We start from the raw sequence: 1,703 nt of genomic DNA, 5'->3' as shown, positions 1-1,703 counted from the left end.
GAAGAAGTCTCTTGGAGGAGAGACGAAACGTTTCATTAAAGAAGAACCCGTCCAGAAGACCTATACAATGTTTTTTCTTATTGGCAACAATACCAATTGTTTGTCTTTAAATAACCAGGCTCTTAGTTTTTTCCACATCTATCTAGTGACTTCTACTCAGAAGCTGACTCCAATCTGCTTTTAATTAATTTATTACATTTGTCTGAACACAGCAAGCATTTTCAACAAAACAGTGACCTAAATCCTGGTTTTAATGATCAGAATTGACTAAATAGTTTTTTTTCTCCCCCAATTAAAACCTAGAAAATTGTAAAATTTCTTTCAATAAGGGAAACCTGCAAAAACACTTTTAAAGTTCAGGATCTAGATTAATTTACGCATCCATTTACAGCAATAAATCTGACTACTTTATTTGTTTAATTAAATAATAAATGCTTAGTTTATTGTTGAACAGATAAAGGAAAAATATTTTTGGCCCTCAAGTCCTTCTGACTTTATAATTTTGGCCCACGTGACAAAATGTTTGGACACCCCTGCTCTAGAATATTTGAGGCAAGATGAAAGATGTTGTTGAAACTGCAGCTCTTTCAACCGTAGATATATTTATCACCATTCTGTAAAATTGATGTCAGTTTTGCACTTCAGCAGAGTCATTTCTTATTTTTATTTTATTTTTTTCTCAATATAGCTTTGATTATTTCAGTGCAGCCGATAAAGGGTTAGTTTTTTTCTCTCTCACATCGGTCGTACATTTAATAAAACCAATGCTAATAAAGCTAAATTCAGCTTTCTGTGTTAGAGCACCTTTTAAAAGAAGCTCGTACAATACAAACATGTTCCCATCTGAATAAATAGGAGTACTTAAAGAACAGGCTGTTTCATTCAATGTCTGTGRGAAATGTGAAGACTGTATCCATGCAAATTAACTTAAATAGACAGCCGACGTGAACTCACTGGCATATGAAGTAAGCACGGCAACTTATTGGTGAGTTTTAGGGGGAAATGCACTCCCACCTCGCCTCCTCCATCCTCTTCTCCTGCTCCACCATTTTTGGTCACCTCCTCCTGCATCATCAGCTGCTCTGGAGGGACCAGGTCATGCGTAACCAACGAACTTCCAGTCAGGTCCTCGTCGTCGTCTTCGTCTTCGTCGTCGTCATCATCGGCCAGGAGGGGGTGGTTCGCCAGCGATCGTTCCCCAAGGGTCATCACCACGAGTCRGCCTCCGGCGCCCAGGCTAACTCTCCCTCCTCCATCAATCCCCCCACTGCTGCACTTCAGCAACATGCCCTCCAACTTATCCTCAGCATTCATCCTTACATTGAGCACTTCTCACGTCTGCTAAACCAAGGAAACAAAGAGAAAAATAGTTAATGTTATTATGTTACTTTTTTGTTTACCATTATTCATTTCATAAAAAAAATTATGTACAATAAAAATTTATTTTCATAAAATTGTAATAATTTACTGCTAAAGCAACAACAGTGTTATAAGTTGTAACACTAAATAATAAGGAATAATCTGATTTAATTGTTTTTTTAATCTAATTTACATTGACTGAATATGGAAGAATATTGTTTATTCATTTGACAAAGAGGGAAAATAACCAAAGTCAAATAATTTGGGATCAGAAGAAGGTAGACATTCAGCCCTGATATTCCAATTAGGGCTGCCACGATTAATCGATTAATCGACGACTAATC

The 1,703-nt window shown here is 36.7% G+C and overlaps 1 protein-coding gene across 3 annotated transcripts in view; it reads right to left on the bottom strand.

Moving 5' to 3' along the window:
- The window catches only part of znf148 (zinc finger protein 148), a 13,987-nt gene that overhangs the window by 9,598 nt on the left and 2,686 nt on the right, over nucleotides 1-1,703 (bottom strand). For 2 of the 3 annotated variants that reach the window (XM_014011525.1, XM_014011527.1), the window contains exon 2: nucleotides 955-1,338. In XM_014011525.1, coding sequence (XP_013866979.1) covers nucleotides 955-1,314 — 360 coding nt within the window. In that variant the 5' untranslated portion in view covers nucleotides 1,315-1,338. Of the gene's footprint in view, nucleotides 1-954; nucleotides 1,342-1,703 lie in introns of all 3 variants that reach the window. The other variant, XM_014011526.1, reaches the window with a different exon arrangement.

This window comes from Austrofundulus limnaeus, unplaced genomic scaffold, assembly GCF_001266775.1.
Source record: "Austrofundulus limnaeus strain Quisiro unplaced genomic scaffold, Austrofundulus_limnaeus-1.0 Scaffold81, whole genome shotgun sequence".
In the NCBI taxonomy this organism is placed as follows: Eukaryota; Metazoa; Chordata; class Actinopteri; order Cyprinodontiformes; family Rivulidae; genus Austrofundulus; species Austrofundulus limnaeus.
Note: the sequence above shows the minus strand (reverse complement) of the source record. Positions and strands in the feature narration are given on the sequence as shown.